Below are 19,518 nucleotides of genomic sequence, written 5' to 3' on the forward strand. Positions count from 1 at the left end.
TGTCTCTAACCAGAATAGAAAGAGGAGTGGGAGGCCCCGGTGCACAACTGAGTAAGAGGACAAGTACATTAGAGTGTCTAGTTTGAGAAACAGACGCCTCACAAGTCCTCAACCGGCAGCATCATTAAAGAGAGAGCAAGAATTTCTCAGAGCAAGAATAGACTGATGAGTTTCAGAAGAAAGTTCTTTGTTTCTGGCCATTTTGAGCCTGTAATCGAACCCACAAATGCTGATGCTCCACGTACTCAACTAGTCTAAAGAAGGCCAGTTTCATTGCTTATTTAATCAGTACAACAGTTTTCAGCTGTGCTTACATAATTGCACAAGGGTTTAATAATGATCAATTAGCCTTATAATGATAAACTTGGATTAGCTAACACAACATGACATTGGAACACAGGAGTGATGGCTGTTGATAATGGGCCTGTGTACGCCTATGTAGCTATTCAATAAAACATTATTTACAACGTTAACACTGTCTACACCGTATTTCTGAAAAATTTGATGTTATTTTAATGGACAAAAAAATGTGCTTTTCTTTCAAAAACAAGGACATTTCTAAGTGACCCCAAACATTTGAACGGTAGTGTATGTACAGTCTGTGTGTGCCTCTGTGTGCGTCAGACTCGGGCAGACTGGCAACGTTCAGCTCAGTCTGACCTGAGCCCCTACCTGAGCGGAGAGGCTCTGCTCATATTTTAGCTCCCTTTGTCTGTGACAAATGGCTGAGCTCTAAAAGCCCTGTCCATGGTGCTGAAGGCTGCAGTGATGTATGAGGCAGGTCCTGTCTGATAAATCCTCCATGTCACTCGGTCCCTGACAGACATTCATCATGTCTGGTATTTTTATGTTCGGGACCCCAGCATCGGCTGCTTAATGAAACAAATATAATGCGATTTTCCGATTCCGACTGCTTTGGAGCGAGCTTTAACCGGCTGGCTTCCCTTGCAGAGCGTTGTCATTGGGACATTGTGTCTTTCCGCTCTACATGACTGTGACACTGACTTTGCTGGGTTTGTTCAGACCACGGACCTCTGTCTAAAGAATGAACATGTTCCTAATGAGCCAGTTAATGAGGCTGTATTGGGTTGTATCTGGGAATAACAATGTAGGTTAAAATACATACAAACTCGTAAGATACAGTATATTTACATTGTGTTACAACAGGCATTTTTGCTCTTATATGAAATGCTGGGTGATCATTATCAAGGTTTCCTGGCAATATAAAGGTCAGGAACACAAAAGGTTGTATAGTGTTTTCATCAAGTGTGATGATTGTCATGTAGTGAGATAATAAAATTATTTCAGCACTCTGAAGAAAGGGGAGAGAGGGACTAACCCTATGATTGCAAAGAAACGTTGATGTTTATTACATTGTTTTCCTCAGCACAGATTCTTATCTCAGTCCCAGTTGTGCCCAGATATCACAGACAGTACAGTCAATATAAAAATGGCTTTTAGAACTTTACACCCAAAGCAAGAACGCAACGTTTTTAAAATGTTTATATGCCAAAAATACTAAGAATGTATTTTCACTAAAAGTACTTGAGATTAGCTTGTGAGTCTGCAGATATGACATGGCCTTGTTGTTATTTCTCTGTAGTAGTTCTTGTGTACTTCCTGTGTACTTCTTGTGTAGTTCTTGTGGTAGGCACTTACCGGGGCATAACAACCCACTGAGCACAGACGTCAGTTCAACGTCTAGTTTTGATTTTCATTTGGTTGAGTTGTCAACTTGAATTAAACGTGAAATCAACAACAAATTCCATCATGTCATTGGATTTAGGTTGAAAGTTGGGGGGGGGGGGGCGAAATACCCTTTTATGTTGATGACATTTTCCCAGTCCAATCAGTTTTCCACGTTGATTCAACGTCATCACATTTCATTTTTTGTTGTTGAAATTATGTGGAAACAATGTTGATTTAACCAGTTTTTGCCCAGTGGGAAACCACAATCATTACTCTCTGGGAGATGTCAGGACAGACAATCACATTCAGACCATGAACTCACCATCAACTCAAGGTCTGCCTTTGTCAAGATTCTTAGATCCTTCTTTGAACACTTGCAAACAACCATTTCTTTAACACCCTATCTATATACTGTACCCATATGCAGTATAATTTTATTTAGCATAATGATGTTGTTATTAATGAGAGTCACTTGTTTCTGTCATTATTAATATCACACCAGTTTACTGTCCAGATATTACACCAGAGGATTTATGTTTACATTAGCAGATAGAATATATAACAATTTATCAATGAAAAAACAAAAATCCTCTCTTTCTAAATAGAAAAAGGGTAATATTCATCAAACTTTTTACACCATAGTCATTATTATTGTCTATTCTACTACATAATTCCTCCGTTATAGACAGTTGTCATCTCTATCTCACCTATGGATGTTGTACAGCACAGACGCTATTGCTTGGGGACCACAAGGACAGTTCCACTATTCTTAGCACATTTAACAGTCAATTACAAGAGAGAGAACACCATCGTCATCATATTCTCTTATTCTATCTGTACTCTGTGAAGAACCCAAGGATGTCGAACTGTGTGTTTTAGCAGGGAAAACGATCTCCCTGGTGATGTTAGCTTGATAAAGCAATTGAATAGTTATAAAGCCGCCACGTCAGATATTATGTTGTAACCAAGAGAGGGGGTCTGTCTCCCTCCTACCGGTTACTCCTCAATTCAATGATGGTGTATATTTTTCCAGAATGTCAGAGTCAAAGCTAAAAGGAAGCCGATGCACATTTTTAAACAGTTACTGCAGGTTTCTCCTTTTTGTACGCTTTGTCCATTCTTTGCGATTGTGTGGTAAGCTCCACGGGGGTTTAGTTCTTTAAAAGGCATTGTCAGATACATTTATGACTGTGGGTTTCACTTCCACTGCAGTTGGCAGTCCGTTCCCTGAGACCCACAGCCTCGTAAAAGGAGAGTGCAGGCCGGCCACCTGCGTCAAAGACACTTTGGAGTGGCATTTCCTTAAATCCCCACAAAGGTGGTGGTTCCTCAGAGACACATAAATAAGCAGACAGGCCACTGAAATCACAGTGAGAAGCACACCAAAGACAGCAATTACTGCAGCGTGCCACTTTTCAGTGTCCTTGGCCGCCAGCTCTAATCCCTTTGTGGTGACATTGACACATTTGGTGTCGTGTTTGTAGAGGATGCCGCGGATGTCCACACACACCTTGTACTGGGTGGCAGGAGTCAGATGTGTGAGATTGTACACTTTCACATCAGACGGTACACGTGCAGTGAATGCCATGGTCGGGTGGTTGGGGTCGGAAGCCTTGTACCACTTTATGTTAGGAGCCAGACCACCATGGGCGGCTTTCCAGGCCACCAGGACCGAGTTGGACTGCACTGATTTGATGTTGACGTCCAAAGAGCCGTTGGCAGGTCGGGGGAAGTATCCATCCACCTCCACCGAGACTGACTTTAGGTCTGCGCCGACCAGATTGTGGGCAACGCAGGTGTACAGTCCAGCCTCGTTCTCTGTTACATCGTAGATGTCAAACGTTCCCTCTGAGTGCATGTAGTATTTATCTGAAACAGTATTGGGCAGGACCCTGGTACCAGAAGGTGTAATCCAGTAGATGTCCGGTTCGGGTTCGGCAAAGGCCCGGCAGTGGAGCGATACAGAACTCCCGTTGTCGACGCTGATGTGCCCGGGCATGCTCTCAGGAGAGATGAGAGGCAGACAGATCTCTGTCATCTCCCTGAAGTGGACCTGACGGACATGCTGGCCCTCGTACTCGGGAGGCTCGACGCAGAAGAGTGAATCCGGTTCCATGAAGCGTATGTTGGTCTTGTTCATGTTCATCCAGCGGACCACACAGTCGCAGCGGATGGGGTTGCTGTGCATGCTCACCTCCCGCAGGTTGGGGAGGGACTCCACAGTAATCCTGTGCAGGGCGCTGAGCGCGTTCCCATTCAGCATCAATGTCTCCAGCCTGGGCAGTTTGTAGAAAGCATTGGGATGGATGTAAGAGAGCCTGGGGTTGTTGGTGGCCTCGATCTTAGTCAGTTCGGGGAGGTTGTTGAGGGCGAAGCTGTCGATAGAGACCAGTTCCGGCATGCTGTTAATGCCCAGCTCTTTGAGGTGGAGCATGTCTGCAAAATCTCCACGCTGTATCCTCCCTATGGGATTCTTGTTTAGATCCAGAAACTTGAGGTTCTTTAAGTTCCTCAGAGCTGCATGGGGAACTTCGGGGAAGGTGTTGTCGTAGAATGAGATGCTCTCCAAGTTGTCGAGGCCAGATAGAGCGCCGTCGGGTAACTGTGATAGGTTCATCCTGGTCAGAACTAGACTTCGGAGATTACGAAGTGGCTTGAAGTTCATGTCTTGAACGGAGGTGATCGGATTCTCCCCAATCATGAGTATTTCCAGATTGGGTATGGTGTCGAACCACTCACTACTGATCGTCTGCAGCTTGTTGGAGTTGAGGTGGAGCCGGAGGAGGTTGTGGAGACCCTGGAACGCCGTGGGGGAGATGGAGGAGATCAGGTTGTGGTTCATGTAAAGCTCCTGAAGGTTGGCCAGCTCTGCCAGACAGCTATCTGGCAGCTGGCGTATCCAGTTCTCCTCCATGTGCAAGGACAACAGCTGAGGCAGCCGCCCGAGGTGGATGTCACTCATTGAGGATAAGTTGTTTTGCGACAAGTCAATCTCTGTGATGTTGGCCAGGTAATCCAAAGGTCTCTCAATCTTTGCAATGTTGTTGGTCTGCAGCAATAGCACTTGTGTGTCCGTTGGTAATCTCCCAGACAGAGTGAAAAGTCCCAAGTCATTACAGTCAACAATTGGGGCCTCCATGTACACGGAGCTGGGAGAGAACCAGGGTCTGATCTCACACACACATAGCTGAGGGCAATCGACTCTCTCCTCAGAGGCCAGAACAAAGGCAGTCATGGCAAGGCCCACGAAGAAACAATCTACAAATGACACGTCCTTCATATTGGCCCGATTCCCTCCAGTAAGTAATTGGTCTTTGTAGATTAAGTGGTCTGAGCTGTTAACTTCACAAATAATGAATAATTTGTTACTGTTGCTATAGCGACTGACTACCCCCCACTGGTAGGGAGGGTTTCCCAGGGGGCTTTTGTTTTGCTGTGGTTGTACTGGCGTCCAACCGCTCAATTTTCCCTCCTGGGCGTAAGGGTTGGAATCAAGACTTCAGTCATACAGGCCCAAGTAAATAACAATGACCATATACCTCAGGAAGCTACAGTCCTGCTAAGCACATCTGGGTTAGCCTCCATTAACGCTCTGCTTTCTTTTGAAGATGAATCACATCCATCTCTCGACGTTGTTACTAGCTGCCAGCATCGTCAAATGAGTCCATTCCCACCTGTAAAAGAAGAGAGGGGAATGTGAATACATTGACAGAAAACCTGGGTGCATCATACAAAGGGGATTTAGACATATTGACATTTGTATTAGAGGCACAAGGATGCATGTTGACATTTACATTGCACGGCCCTTCAAGACACATCAGCATGGATTTAGATCTGCTTGACCTATTTCATATAATTTGGGGGCATTTCTGTGCCCTCCTGATATGGCATTAAAGGATAAATATAGGAGGATAGTGCCTTTAGAGTTAAAGCGAGAAGTATTTATTAAATTCTTAAATGGCAGATTGCATAGGCTTAAAGGGATCCTTTAGGATTTTGGCAATGAAGTCCTTTATCTCCTTCCCCAGAGTCAGATGAACTCGTGGATACCATTTTTTATGTCTCAGCTTGCATCTTGAAAAAAGGTTCCTAACTACCACTGATATTGGGCGATTAGGCCTAGCTCGCAGTCTGCAAGTGCGATGGGGTTAAGGTCAGGGCTCTGTGCAAGCCAGTCAAGTTCTTCCACACCAAACTCTACAAACCATTTCTGTATGGACCTCGCTTTGTGCACGGGGGAATTGTCATGCTGAAACAGGAAAAAGCCTTCCCCAAACTGTTGCCACAAAGTTGGAAGCACAGAATTGTCTACAATGTCATTGTCTGCTGGAGCGTTAAGACTTCCCTTCACTGGAACTAAGGGGCCTAGCCTGAACCATGAAAACAGCCGCAGACCATTATTCCTCCTCCGCCAAACTTTACAGTTGGCACTATGCATTGGGGCAGGTAGCGTTCTCCTGGCAACCACCAAACCCAGATTCGTCCACCGGACTGGCAGATGGTGATGATTGATTCATCAATCCAGAGAACGTGTTTCCACTGCTCCAGAGTCCAACGGCGGCAAGCTTTACACCACTCCAGCCGACGCTTGGCATTGAGCATGGTGATCTTAGACTTGTGCACGGCTGCTTGGCCATGGAAACCCATTTCATGAAGCTCCCGACAAACAGTTATTGTGCTGACGTTGCTTCCAGAGGCAGTTTGGAACTCGGTAGTGAGTGCTGCAACTGAGAACAGATTACTTTACGCGCTACGTGTTTCAGCACTCGGCGGTCCCGTTCTGTGAGCTTGTGTGACCTACCACATCGCGGTTGAGCCATTGTGGCTCCTTTTTTTTAAACATGAAACAAATGAAGTAAAAAGTACAATTTTCATTTAAAAGTACTGACTGTTTATCAGCATGTACTTTTGCTGCGTTTCTGTTTCCTGCTTACCTCTCTATGCTCACCTCACCACAGTTAGGCTGCTGCTCTTTATCATTTGTCATACATAAACACTTTTTACTGAACGGATGGGTTTGATGGTGCTTGTCATAACCTGGGCTGCAGAGCAACAAAACGCCAGACAGAGCCACAAGACGGAGAGAAGAAAAAGGGAACGGGGAGAAAGAGAGAGAGAAAGAGAGGTGCACTGCACCGGAGACATTCCATCATCCTCATTTCTGTTTCCACCCCAGTGCTCCGAGACGACGACGGAGATGAGAAAGTCCGAACGGTGCTACAAAAACACTGCAGTCAGCCCCAATGGCAAAACAGGCCAAGAGTTCATTTCTCAAGCCACTGTTGGAGTGTGTGGCCGAGAATGTGGTTTTGGATGAGGTAGGGAGGGAGAAAGAGAGAGGGAAAGCGACCAGAGAGGGTGGGGGGTAATTCTTTTTCAAATCACCTGGCACTTTAATAAGTGGAATACCCAGATCATTCTGAAAAACATGGTTACCCTCTCTTTCCCTCAGGGAGCATTGACTCTCATTGTATAGCTCTGTGCTTAATATTCACTGGGGAAAGAACACAGGGCCTTCCTTTCTCTTAAAACTGTAATTTTCTTCTATGGTGTTTCAGTTCCTACACCCTGCTTACTCTTGTTCCTGTGTTTACTAATCACAATTAGAGACACCTTAATGTGTTTGGGCTAAATGTTATTGCATCCTCCGCATGTTCCATCACAGTGGGTAGCCGTTGTCGGTCCCTTAGGGTCTGGTGCCTTGTTATGCTGTTAATCACCCACCCTGCCTGCTAATTGGCTAAATGAGACATTATTTGGATATGACTTCCAACGGGTGATCAATATCTTTGTGAGCCCTTCACAGCGGTCACAAAATGGAGGCTGGAAAATACCGGTAGCAGCCTGAACGAGGAATCGGGGGTCTGTAAAAAATAAGTCGAAAAAAGAGCTTCCGCACATTATATTAAATGGAGCATTACCTTCTTCCTGGACTCCTTCAGATTTGGCAAGGTGATATGGAATCCGAATGTCGGAACGGTTAGCAAGGTAGCCTACAGTACTGAGGTGTTGATTGTACAATGGAACAAAGGGCTATTTCCATATCCATTTAATGTCCGTGCTTAAAATCCCTCCTACACAGTGTATGATTATATTGAGGTTAGTTGTTGATTCAAATGGCGTGGTGTGCCTGGATAACATAACAGCGTTGCTCAGTACTTACTCACGTGTGAGTAAATCTGAGTTATGATAATCACAACTTGATTCATGAAAATTGATGTTTTGCCCTACAATTTATTCCTGGTTGTGTTCACACCATGCATAATATTGTCTTAGCCTCTCCCGTTGTGTAATGACAAGAGGGTTAGAATTATTACACACGCTGCAGCACTATTGCATTACCTCCACATATAATCATAGATCATAAAGGCTTTTACCCTTCACTTTTGGACAAGGTTCAGCTACCCGAGGACCAGCACTTTAGGGATGCCAGATTGTCTGTTGAATGAGTGTGCATTGAGCATCCTACTTAATAAATGAATTGAAACATCCCAAAGAATGACGAGAGATTGCCGTTATTGGTGATGTGCTCTTTTCTGATACTGTTTAATCAACAATAAGCTTAAACATTTAAAGACAGCTCTTATGAACTGAACCTAATTCAACTCCCATGGCCTCTGATTTTATGCTGATGGTGACAACTTTCATATTATCACCTAAATACATGAATTACTTCAACATTATGTCTGTAACTTAACAACGTTAAGTAAGTTCACTTATTAATGTTTCATTCATGACCCAACGGTGAGGAGACTGTCTCCGTGCTCGGATGCTCTACTATTCAAGAGAACATTAAGAGACATTAGTCTGGGGACAGAGAAATGGGGAATTGGAGGTGACACCGAGAGAACTTTTAAGCTAGGCTAGAGTATTTTAAATGTTTAGGACACTGCCAGTTTCATAAGACAATAGTGTAAAAGATATGATTATACAAAATCCATCGCTAGGTTTAAATAGCCTATTCAGAGGTATTCAGTCTCCTAGCCTTATAATCCAAACGTGAAAAAGTAAACATGTTGTAAATACTACACCACGCAGTGTGTAAGGTAAGAATATACAGTGCCTTGCAAAAGTATCCAACCCCTTGGCAATTTTCCTATTTGGTTGCATTACAATCTGTATTTTAAATAGATTTTTATTTGGATTTCATGTAATGGACAATGGAATGTAATGGACAAAAAAATGGAAAAGTGGTGCGTGCATATGTATTCACCCCCTTTGCTATGAAGCCCCTAAATAAGATCTGGTGCAACCAATTCCATTCAGAAGTCACATAATTAGTTAAATAAAGTCCACCTGTGTGCAATCTAAGTGTCACATGATCTGTCACATGATCTCAGTATATATACACCTGTTCTGAAAGGCCTCAGAGTCTGCAACATCACGAAGCAAAGGGCATCACCAAGCAAACAGTACTATGAAGACCAATGAGCTCTCAAAAGGAGCTCTCCAAACAGTTGTGGAGAAGTACAGATCAGGGTTGGGTTATAAAAGAATATATCCGGAACTTTGAACATCCCACAGAGCACCATTAAATCAATTATTAAAAATTTGAAAGTATATGTCACCACAACAAACTTGCCAAAACGCCCACCAAAACTCACGAACCAGGCAAGGACGGCATTAATCAGAGAGACCAAAGATAACCCTAAAGGAGCTGTTCCACAGCGGATATTGGAGGATTTGTCCATAGGACCACTTTAAGCCATACACTCCACAGAGCTGGGCTTTACGAAAGAGTGGCCAGAAAAAAAAGCAAACATGTTTGGTGTTCGCCAAAAGGCATGTGGGAGACTCCCCAAACATATTGAAGAAGGTACTCTGGTCAGATGAGACTAAAATTGAGCTTTTTGGCCATCAAGGATAACGCTATGTCTGGCGCAAACCCAACACCTCTCATCACCCCGAGAATATCATCCCCACAGTGAAGCATGGTGGCAGCATCATGCTGTGCTGATGTTTTTCATCGGCAGGGACTATGAAACTGGTTAGAATTGAAGAAATGAGGGATTGCGCTAAATACAGGGAAATTCTTGAGGGACACCTGTTTCAGTCTTCCAGAGATTTGAGACTGGGATGGAGGTTCACCTTCAGCAGGACAATGACCCTAAGCATACTGCTAAATCAACACTTGAATGGTTTAAGGGGAAACATTTAAATGTATTGGAATGGCCTAGTCAAAGCCCATACCTCAATCCAATTGAGAATCTGTGGTATGACGTAAAGATTGCTGTACATCAGTGGAACCCATCCAACTTGAAGGAGCTGGAGCAGTTTTGCCTTAAAGAATGGGCAAAAATCCCAGTGGCTAAATGTGCCAAGCTTATAGAGACATACCCCAAGAGACCCCAAGAGAGTTGTAATTGCTGCAAAAGGTGGCTCTACAAAGTATTGACTTTGGGGGGGTGAATAGTTATGCACGCTCAAGTTCTCTGTTTTTTTTGGTCCTATTTCTTGTTTGTTTCACAATGAAACATATATTCTTCAAAGTGGTCGAAACCAACCCCCCAAAAATCAATTTTAATTCCAGGTTGTAAGGCAACAAAGTAGGAAAAATGCCAAGGGGGTGAATACTTTCGCAAGCCAATGTACTCTAGCTACTGTAAACTACAAACAGTATAGCCTGCAATAGCATATGTGGCAAAGGGCTCGTACACTTAACTACTGGCCTAGTCCAGGATTCAAGAGTTTACTGCACTGTACTAACATGTCAGTGTGAAATCAGGTCAAGCTGGGTTTTCCCCCGTTCAATACGGAGTTAATTTCCCCCCACAATACAGTTCATTTCCCCCACAATACACTGTTCAATTACCAGTAGTCAACAGGAAGCAATGGAGGAAATATCTAGGAAAAAAAATGACTGCCAGGGTATCAATACCATCACATTAACCTCCAGTGACCCGAGGAAGTCGTAATGACATTAAAAACCTTAGTACAAGACAGATGAGGGAAATCAGCCATAACCCATTTAAGCTGAGGTGAAAACAAGAGTTCCAAGGAACAAAGAGGGGAGGAGGGAAAACTGGAGCTTGTTTGGCGTTAAGTGGCAATAACTTGCATAACGCCTGCGGTTCTCAGACAAAGAGGAATGCGGTTAATACCGAAGCCAAATGGAATTATAAGATGGATGCTCCTAATCAGAGTCCTGATGCAGTGCAGCATCAACAGAACGATACGGCAAAGGGAGAGAGAAATATAAATCTGGATTTGTCCCTACTGCTTCCAATGTGTCCAGGCCAGTGGCACATATACTCCCCTATGTACTAAAACTTTTCATTTGGCTCTTCGCTCCAGCATTTTGGATTTGAAATGTTTTATATGAGGGGATAGTACATAATGTCACCTTTTATTTTAGGGTATCTTCATACATATCTGTTTGATCGTTTAGAAATGAAATCCCTTCATGTATCTAGTCCACTTTATCATTGTAGTTTTTTGCAGAAATGTTTGGTGATCGATTAGGAATCCCTTGTCAAATGCCTCGGTGACCGTTGCGCTACACCATGCCAACAGATGATAGCCTCCTTTCCAGCGTACATCCCCAATGATTTCTAGAACACAAAAACACATGTTCTGATTCTGACAACCGTTCTGATGGGCCCTAGAAACCGTTGAGTTGGACCAGAGCCAGAACCCATATGGGTAATGTGGCATTTTTTACATTTTTTATTCGTCATTGGCTTTGATACTCTGATTGGTTAGAGATGATCCAATTAATGAGGACTGTTTTGTGCAACAACCCTCGTTCTCACGTCACCACAAGCGACTTCAACGACAGCAGTCTCAGAACTGAAGTATGTCGCGAACATAGAGCAGAGGAAGAATTCAGTTCAGACGAGCAGAGAGCTGGGCTCCTCCTGACTCATGCCGCTGTGGCTCATCTCATCATCAAGCAGCCAGCCTGCACTGTTGGTAGCTCGGTAGCTAGCTGCTTGTTTGAAGTGAATTCTAACCCCTAGCCTGCGGAGGTCGTGTGGGGTCAAGTGGAGATGAGGGGGGATCTGGAGATGATTACTTTGGAACATGTACCCGTCACTTGTTTATGCCAATCTACAGTATTTGTAAGTATGGAGGTAGAAAGGGGATGTTGCAGTACATTAACAAAATGTTCTGTACTGACATTAAGTTGGGGTAAATTAGGCTGGGGTCGAGAGGCAAGGAGTATTGAGATCATTATTTTGGTAGTGTGCAGTCGCTCGTTGACATGTTGTAAGAAATGAAAGGTGCTGTCTTACGTATGAAATAAACATCACATTCTGTTCTGATCACGGGTTAGAAAAACTCCCTGAATGTACAGTAGATTCCCAGAAGGAAACAATGGATGTGCTGCATCTATTGTAGGTGTTGAAAGGGAACATACTGGCCCTCAGGGATGTGATTATGTAGCCTATACCGTTTAGCCGGTAACAAGGAAGTATAGTATCTGCTGAAAGGTAGACATTACCCTGGCAGGGCTAAAACTGTTTCCCCGACATAAAGGTCATACGTAATTGCAAAGTAGGGCATCAGAGGAATTGCCTCTTTTTTTGCAGGAGAAATGGCCTGTGTATTTAAGAAATGGTTCACAGGAATTCTGATCCATTGGTTATAATCATCAAAGGCTCTCTCTTCACCCCTCCTCTCTCTCTCTCTTCCTCTCCGCGCTCGCTCTCTCTAATATCTCCCTTCCCTTCTCTCTTCTCATCCTACTTCCCGCGTTTCTTCTCCCCCCTCCTCTCTCTCTCTCTCTCTCTCTCTCTCTCTCTCTCTCTCACACACACACACACTCTCCCTCTCTCTTTCTCTCACCTGCTCTTGCCTTTCCCTATATTGCCCATTTTCTTCTCTCTTCTCATCCTGCTTTCTTTCATTCTTCTCTTCCCCAGATGAACCCCTATAGTGGGTTCCTCTCCTCTCCATCTCCACTCCTTCCCTCTTTTCCATTCAACCCATTAGCATCATTATCTCCAATAGAGAAAAGTTCATGTGTCCCCCCCCCCCCCTGCCCCTGATTCCCTCCCGGTCTCCATGTCTGTCTGCCTGGCTGGCTAAGTGCTGCATGGATAAGCCGCTTGGTGGGTGGCTTTGTGAGTCTCCTGTCCCTTCCCCTGCCCTTCAACTCATTGATTTGCCATTACACATTTTTTTCTAAGGTACGGGGAGAGTCCATTAAACGCTGTCTACTATGCAGTGTGTGTGCGTAATTAAGTTTTGTGTGGTGGTGTGAAAAGGGGAAAACGTTTCCCCTTTACACCTGCTCTTGCATGGCCGCAAATCAGCAGTGAGTCAACAGTTAATGCGGAATCAATGTTCCAAATTAACCACAGGACACCCCAGGTCTGAGCTCAGCCTAGCTCAGCCACGTGCCTCTCTTGCTCTACAGCCAGTGCCCTTGGGCTGAGTAAGGGAGAACAGAGAACACACAAACAAAATCATATGCACACAAACATTTTCCTACAGGCAACTACAGACCACACACGAACGGACACATGCATGCATGCAAAGGCAGGCACACACACACACATGCACGTGTATAACCACACGTGCACAATAAAGTTAGCCCATCTGAATGACAGAATAAGGCATCCTTTTATAATCCCGCTAAATCAGCCATTGATAAGTTCCAAAGCATGGCGAACACGGCAAACACTTGTTTATCTCCCTAATAGATAACCGTACTCTCCCTGTCACTCATCTGCATTATTCTCCTCGTAGTTGTTAGCCAGAATAAAAGGAGCCCGAGATTTCACTCAAAGTCAGAAGGAAATTGAATCTGCAGGTGCAAATGTGGCATGTTTCCTCCCTTGGAGATAGATGCACAGCTATCTATATTTATATGAATAATATATCTATCTGGTCAAGAGGCCATGAGTCTGCAGGGACGAGGTTTCCTTCAGCAGACAGAATCAATCTTTATACACCACTGAAATGAATTTAATTTCAGCCCGGCCTTCTTTACTATGATTTTATGGCTCTGATAGGCTGTGTAGGCCTTCGCTGTAAATAAGAATTAGTTCTTAACTAACTTGCCTAGTTAAATGAAAGTTAAATAAAAAAAACATTATAAGGTATTCTGGGGTACCTACTGTTTCCATTCACCTTGGCTCAGAAGAGGCCTGAACAGGCCTGGGGCTCCTGAGTGGCGCACTGGTCTAAGGCATCTCAGTGCAAGAGGTGGCACTACAGTACCTGGTTTAAATCCAGGCTGTATCACATCAAGCTGTGATTGGGAATCCCATAAGGCGGTGCACAATTGGCCCAGCATCGTCCGGGGTAGGCCGTTGTCTTAAATAAGAATTTGTTCTTTAACTGGCTAGTTAAAGAAAAGAATTGGCACCTGGAAATGCAAAATGGTTTGCTACATCATGTATGCCCATGGGCTCGGTAGAGGTATGTCTTTACTGATGTTGGGTACGGTGCACATTTACACCCCTCCGTATATATTTGGACAGTCAAGCTCAAATTACAAAGGTATATACTCCAGCATGTTGGATTTGAAATCAAGTGTTTGATTTAAGGCGACCGTATAGACTGTCACCTTTAATTTGAGGGTATTTTCATACATATCTGTCCTACCATTGAGAAATTAAAGCACTTTATGTTGTTAGTCGTCCCCCCCCCCCTGTGTGAAGAAGTCAGAAGTATTTGGACAAATTCACTCTTTTTTTTACTAGGAACAAGTTTTTATTTACAATGCCAGCCTACCAGGGAACAGTTAGTTAACTGCCTTGTTCAGGAGCAGAACGACAGATTTTTGACCTTTCAGGTTACTGGCCCAACACTCTAACCACTAGGCTACCTGCCATAGTGGTTATGGTGTATCAAAGTAGTGAAAAGTTTAGTATTTGGTCCTGTATTTCTTGAACGCAATGACTACATCAAGCTTGTGACTCTACAAAATCAGATGCAACATTGTACATTTTGGCTTCACTAGCCAAACACATACAGAGGGGAGTGTATGTGTCTGTGTGTGCGTAATTGTGCATGCATGTCGACTGTACGCGTGTGTCTGGGTGGGTGTGCAAGTCTATGATTGATTTTTTACCTTTATTTAACCAGGCAAGTCAGTTAAGAACAAATTCTTATGTGCAATGACGGCCTAGGAACAGTGGGTTAACTGCCTGTTCAGGGGCAGTACGACAGATTTGCACCTTGTCAGCTCGGGAGTTTGAACTTGCAACCTTCCGGTTACTAGTCCAACGCTCTAACCACTAGGCTACCCTGCCGCCCCATGATGCATGTGTCCGCGTCTCCATACATCCATCACTCTGTCTGTGTAGCTCACGATTGCGCGACTGCCTGGATTTTAGCCCATCCAGTCTCAGTGGTATCGTGTCACTCCTAAGCAATAGCTTCTCATTAGTGTATCCAGGACTACACATATTAATCTTGAATATTACGGGACAGATCGAAAGCACAGCAGCAATCCTCAGATGTCTCTCCTCTATTTGAAAATGCTATTTGCATATGTCCCTCTTACCATGCTCCCTCTGATTAAAATCTATATTCCCTGAGACTTCAGGAGTTACCTTTGAACGGATGAAAGGGTATTGCTTCATTTCAAACATTTTCAGACTAGATTAGAAAAGCTGAAATGTCATTGATGCGGGTAAACAACAATACTTTGATTTTGAATTAATACCTGCTTTTCTTAATGTGTGCCCAACCCAAATATGTTTGTAAAAAGAAGGCTATCAGCTATGGAAGGCCTACTTACTGTACTGTATGCTTGAATGCTCTGAACTCTTCCCTGTAGCTGTCTGTTTGCACCACTGTTTCCATGCTGTGTATTCAGGTATCAAACCAGGGGCTTCTTGTAATACATCATTATGCAACTAACAATTAATTAGGCGCTGTGTATTTTGACATTGAGTATAGGACTGAGAGTTAAACCCACACATCTTTGCTCCTCCTCATAGATAGATAGCCTGTAAGTTATCCTCTAAATACATACACCCACACACTGGCACTCATCACTGTATTAAGCTATTGTATGAGGAAAAACCTATTTAAATCCTGTTTCACATAGGCCCAATGTAATGTAGCCCTAACAAGATCAATAGACCTGTTTACACTGTACTCTACTGCAAGAGTTATTGGGTAAAAAGCAATGATCTATTTTGAACTAAATGAAATCACCATTTGACTCGAGGATTGTTATTCCCACCTGAAAGGGAGAAGTAGTTGCATGTTCAGGGCTCTGATTCTTCAAATCCCAGGCTAGACACCTAGCATTGCAGCTGAACTCTGTAACGTGAATAGAAATGCCTGTTTAAAGAGAAGGTGAATATAGACGGGTTTGCGGACAGCATCACAAAAATGATGCGCGGGCATTCAATGTGGACGGAGTGTGTTGTTATGACTCTTACTGGTCAGATAGCCAGCAACAATGACAAGAAGCTGCCGTGTGGGGAATTGTAGGTGGCTCCTTTCAGCTTGTTGTATCTATGCTAATATGACTCAAATCAAATCCGCTTATGAGCTAACCAACAAAGGTAACGATATATTTGAGAAACAACAAGTGCTCATTGTGAAAATGCATTTATGTTTCCAATAAACTTTTGGAGACTAAATACAGTTTAAATGTTGTTAACAGTCTAAGCCAACGCCGTCTGGTTTGTCCCTTGTTGCTAAACAACCAACCCGTCTACAGACAGACACAGAGCTCCGATGACATCAAAATGTAAAGTGAACGGTATTGTATGTAATGTACAGTAGACTAGGCTAAATATGAATTGTGCTACATGGAGACAGGCTACTGTGCTACACTGTGCTATACAGAGCTACAGGGTGAGTTGGCCTTGGATAGGCGTGCCAAGCACCGTTTGGTCTGCCATTCTCTCACCACAGGATGAAGATGGTCTCCATCAGAGTCACATTACAATGATGAAAGGGTGGTTAGATTTCATGGTGAGTATTGAGCAATGCTATATCATTTCATATTGAATGGCTGTTGGTTGGGCTTCTGGTTGGAAGCCAAACCAATGGGTTCTCGACCCATTGTGCCCATGTTCAATATAAGCAGCATTAGCTTTCAGAAGCAACAAGGTAGACTGTTTCACTGTTACAGCAACAAGGTAAACACTGTCAATGGACAACTGTGCCTCATATATAAGAAACATTATAGTAAGCCTTACATGTTGACTTCTCATTTGAATATTCCATGAGCGTTGGAGAGGTTATAGTTTGGAGAGAGAGAAAGAGAGAGAGAGAGAGAGAAACGCCCCAATGCAGTTAAAGGATTAGAGACTCGCTGCTTCTCTCTCCAAATCCTGCAAGGTGTAGGAGGTCAGGCTCCGGGAATCGGGGATATGTGGTTCTGTGATTGTGTTCAATGTGGACTATGCTCTGCACATAAGATGCCTCGCCGTGACAAGTGTCATTACTCAAAAGCTCCGGATGCAACATGCAGATATGGTGCTGAAGCCTATGGATCTGATGCACGATGCATGGTGGGAGTGTGTGTGTGTGTGTGTGTGTGTGTGTGTGTGTGTGTGTGTGTGTGTGTGTGTGTGTGTGTGTGTGTGTGTGTGTGTGTGTGTGTGTGTGTGTGTGTGTGTGTGTGTGTAGCCCGGGGATAGGCCTATTAGTGCTTTCGTGGCAGGTAGCTACTGAGAACGGGTTCTCTTTGATTGCAACAGGATGATTCAACCGAGAGCAAAGCGAGAGGGGAGGGAGAGTTAGCCACCATTCTGAGAGTTTCTAGACGTGTCTTGTGTGCGCGCTCTCTAAATGCATCAGCAACAGGACCCGCATCATAGCATACATTTATGCACAAATCCACCTGCTTTACAAAAATATATATATTCGACGTCGTATCTTTTTGGTGTGATTTCATTCATAATCCATTTCCATCCTAAAGCACATTCTGCATAGTTGCGCAAAAGCTTTCCTGCGTCTGAAGGTTCGAGAACAATCAGTAGCCTTCCAAGCTGTCATGCATGTCCGATTGTTACATTTGCAGTAAAACATAACGATAACCATTTTCATACATAATGTTTTATATACCTTAGCAACACCTTTCTTGTTATGCTAGTATTTACTGTGTCGCGTCAAAGCCTTTCAGCAAACCAGATATTTCCCGTTAACTTCTTGGAAATCCGTACTGCAATAGTGGCGATATAGAATATGAACACATATCTGCTGTCTAGATGACATAAAAAATATTGAGGAAAGGGGGGAACTCACCCGCAATAGTCATCTTCTCCCATCGACCGATAAGTATTCCCTATAACCCCATCTAGCGCACTGGTCCAGAGACGGAGGAGAGAGAGCGCGCAACACAGAAAAGCCTAGACGGCGGCTTATTATTTTTACACAGTTGGAGAGAGACCAGCTCCAGATTTTCCTTCTTCCCAGTTTTGTTCCCTATCAGAAAACCGAAAGTCCACAAGCAGAGATAGCTGTTTGGTTGGTAGAAGAGCCTCTATCCCCCGTGTCCTTTTCCACGGTGGTTAACGGCGCATCTCCCCCTCGATCAGCTGTCACAGAGACATGGTGCTTTCTGCTCAACACTCATTAATATCAGAACTACCTCCGCTCTCCAGAGAACAGCCAATAGCGTTGGAGATCCAGGCACGGCACTCGCAGCATCCCGAGTCTGGTTGGCTGAATTCACCCGTCTGTCCTTTCTTCGACCCTCTCTCCCAGGGAGTCTTGAAGCAATAAGGAGGGAAATGAGATGAGGGTGCAGGAAGAATATGGATATCTGTTCCTATTAGAGCTCGCGCTCGGTTGAGTCCCAGGGGGGTTTGAACACATTGTTCTACAAAAGGATGGTCCTGCTGGGTCAGAGGAAGCTCCATTACTGTATGGTTCACCAGTGGTTTGGAACAGGTTTGGAACCCTCTGTGCATCAAGGCCTAGATACACTTAGGACATGTTGCTATCCATTTGGTGCCATCTTATCATAACATGCAGTTATTAAACAGTTACTGTTTTATATTAACTCCTGGAATTAATAATGTAAAACATAATTAAGTTTCTCATAATGAGAAGTTCATGACTTCTAAAGTGCCCTTACTCTGTATAGGCTTCAGTGGCCACAATCCCCCTAGCTTTTAGAAAGGAGCCAACTCAATTTTCAGGGATGAATAAATTGTGAAGGAAGTTGTCCTTAAGCTGGCTTCGCACTTTTACCGCCCATGCTCAGACCTTCAACGTTGACCCAGGGGACTGCACACACACACACACACACACGCACGCACACACGCACACACGCACACACGCACACACACACACACACACACACACACACACACACACACACACACACACACACACACACACACACACACACACACACACACACACACACACACACACACACACACACACACACACACACAGTAAAACTCTCAATGGGGTGAATGGCAGTCACTTTTTTGTGGTGCATGACTGATAGGGGAGAGTGAGGTAAATTGAGCCAAAGTGTTAGTTGAGCCACCCCTTGTTTCTAAACCATACACAAAATGAAACATGTGACCAAATACACTACCGGTCAAAAGTTTTAGAACACCTACTCATTCAAGGGTTTATCTTTATTTATTTTTTACTATTTTCTACATTGTAGAATAATAGTGAAGACATCAAAACTATGAAATAACACATGTGGAATCATGTAGTAGCCAAGAAAAGTGTTAAACAAATCAAATATATTTTAAATATTAGAGATTTGTCAAATAGCCACCCTTTGCCTTGGTGACAGCTTTGCACACTCTTGGCATTCTCTCAACCAGCTTCTTGAGGTAGTCACCAGGAATGCATTTCAACTAACAGGTGTGCCTTCTTAAAAGTTAATTACAGTTTTTTTCAATTGCTAACAAGCATCGGTCAATACTGAAGACACTT

At 43.8% G+C, this 19,518-nt stretch overlaps 1 protein-coding gene across 1 annotated transcript; it reads right to left on the reverse strand.

The window, feature by feature from the left end:
• Positions 1-509: 509 nt before the first annotated feature.
• Positions 510-18,607, reverse strand: LOC135515993 (leucine-rich repeat neuronal protein 3-like). Its single transcript, XM_064939914.1, has 2 exons — positions 17,857-18,607; positions 510-5,363 (listed from the first exon to the last, which is right to left on the reverse strand). The coding sequence occupies exon 2, from the start codon at positions 4,967-4,969 to the stop codon at positions 2,849-2,851; it is 2,121 nt and encodes a 706-aa protein (XP_064795986.1). The 5' UTR covers positions 4,970-5,363; positions 17,857-18,607; the 3' UTR covers positions 510-2,848.
• Between the last annotated feature and the right edge of the window lie 911 nt (positions 18,608-19,518).

Source organism: Oncorhynchus masou, chromosome 27 (genome assembly GCF_036934945.1).
Source record: "Oncorhynchus masou masou isolate Uvic2021 chromosome 27, UVic_Omas_1.1, whole genome shotgun sequence".
NCBI lineage: Eukaryota > Metazoa > Chordata > Actinopteri > Salmoniformes > Salmonidae > Oncorhynchus > Oncorhynchus masou.